This window comes from Cyprinodon variegatus, unplaced genomic scaffold (assembly GCF_000732505.1).
Source record: "Cyprinodon variegatus isolate N-32 unplaced genomic scaffold, C_variegatus-1.0 Scaffold1322, whole genome shotgun sequence".
NCBI classification, from domain to species: Eukaryota; Metazoa; Chordata; class Actinopteri; order Cyprinodontiformes; family Cyprinodontidae; genus Cyprinodon; species Cyprinodon variegatus.
Window position 1 is genome coordinate 67,556 of NW_015151775.1, and position 1,238 is coordinate 68,793.

Below are 1,238 nucleotides of genomic sequence, written 5' to 3' on the forward strand. Positions count from 1 at the left end.
GTCCCTAAACTAAACTTGGCAGAACTTAATGAGATGTAAATGTTTTTGCTTTGTCTATTTTTCTATCTAGCTAGCTGATAGCTGAGGTGTGTTCACATAACCCTCTCCTTTTATCTGGGCTTGGGACCAGCACCAGGAGCACATAGTACTGTGATCCTCATGGCAGGATTGTGTGTGTGTGTGTGTGTGTGTGTGTGTGTGTGTGTGTGTGGTGGGTGTGTGTGTGTGGTGGGTGTGTGTGTGTATGTGTTATGGGCCTCCGAGATCTTACAGACTTCCTGTCTTGTTGGGAGGTGCCGCTTAAACTAAACACAATTCTGCGCACTTTCAGCTTCTACTTGGAAAAGTTTCATCTAACTTGCAAGTTTAAGTAAGTAATCACTTTTATTAATTTCATAACTATAAACATTAATGGATGACTGTTCTCTGTTTTATGGTCATAAATAGTAGGCCAAGGAAAGATTCAGATTCTAATTAAGGAAAGAAGAGAAACTAAACTAGAAGAAAAAAGATTTTGTTTCAAATAGTAATGTAGCATGCAGAATCAGTAGGTGCTTTGCCATGTTACATAAAAAAGGTTCTGTTGTTTGCCCTTACTTATCCGCCTACCATGTGCAAACTTCTGATACAGAAAATCGATCATTATTGCAGCCATGCCATCCTTACCGTTACTTTTGCTGTTTGTAGGCTATTTATAAATTACTTTGCATTACTAGCAATTGTTAGTGTTAATGTCTAATTATATTAACAGATTAAATGTTATTGTTTCCTACTCAACTAAAGTTTAATCATTTATGTAATAATGTATAGTGATTATTTATTTGACAAACCAAAGAGGAAGTACCTCGATGAGCTGACAACACTATTTCCTTCTATGGTGAGACATTTTAAAAAATTGCAACATGTTCTCTTGAAGCCTCCCAACGCTACAAAGACTATTTTCTTTGTACAGTAAAACTGTACCTTTAATGTTTATATCGTTATTTGGGGGGACAAATCAGTCCTGTTTCATAATTTACTTTTTTATTGGCATATTTATTAAGTTTTGTCTGTTTTTTGCCATCAGAGTATGGATTTGTGCATGCTTTCACTCCTGCTCCTCATGTTGGGCAAACATGGTAAGTGTGAACAAAATGAAGAAATAACTGCATGCAGAGATGGCAAAAGTACTCACTTTCCGTACTTGAGTAAAAGTACAGATACTTGTGTTAAAAAATACTCTGGTAAAAGTGGAAGTA

At 36.1% G+C, this 1,238-nt stretch overlaps 1 protein-coding gene across 1 annotated transcript in view; it reads left to right on the forward strand.

Moving 5' to 3' along the window:
* The first annotated feature begins 271 nt into the window (after positions 1–271).
* Positions 272–1,238, forward strand: part of LOC107102808 (integrin beta-2-like) — a 17,287-nt gene continuing 16,320 nt past the window's right edge. The window contains exons 1-2 of the mRNA XM_015402244.1: positions 272–370; positions 1,067–1,118. Coding sequence (XP_015257730.1) covers positions 1,070–1,118 — 49 coding nt within the window. The 5' untranslated portion in view covers positions 272–370; positions 1,067–1,069. The remainder of the gene's footprint in view (positions 371–1,066; positions 1,119–1,238) is intronic.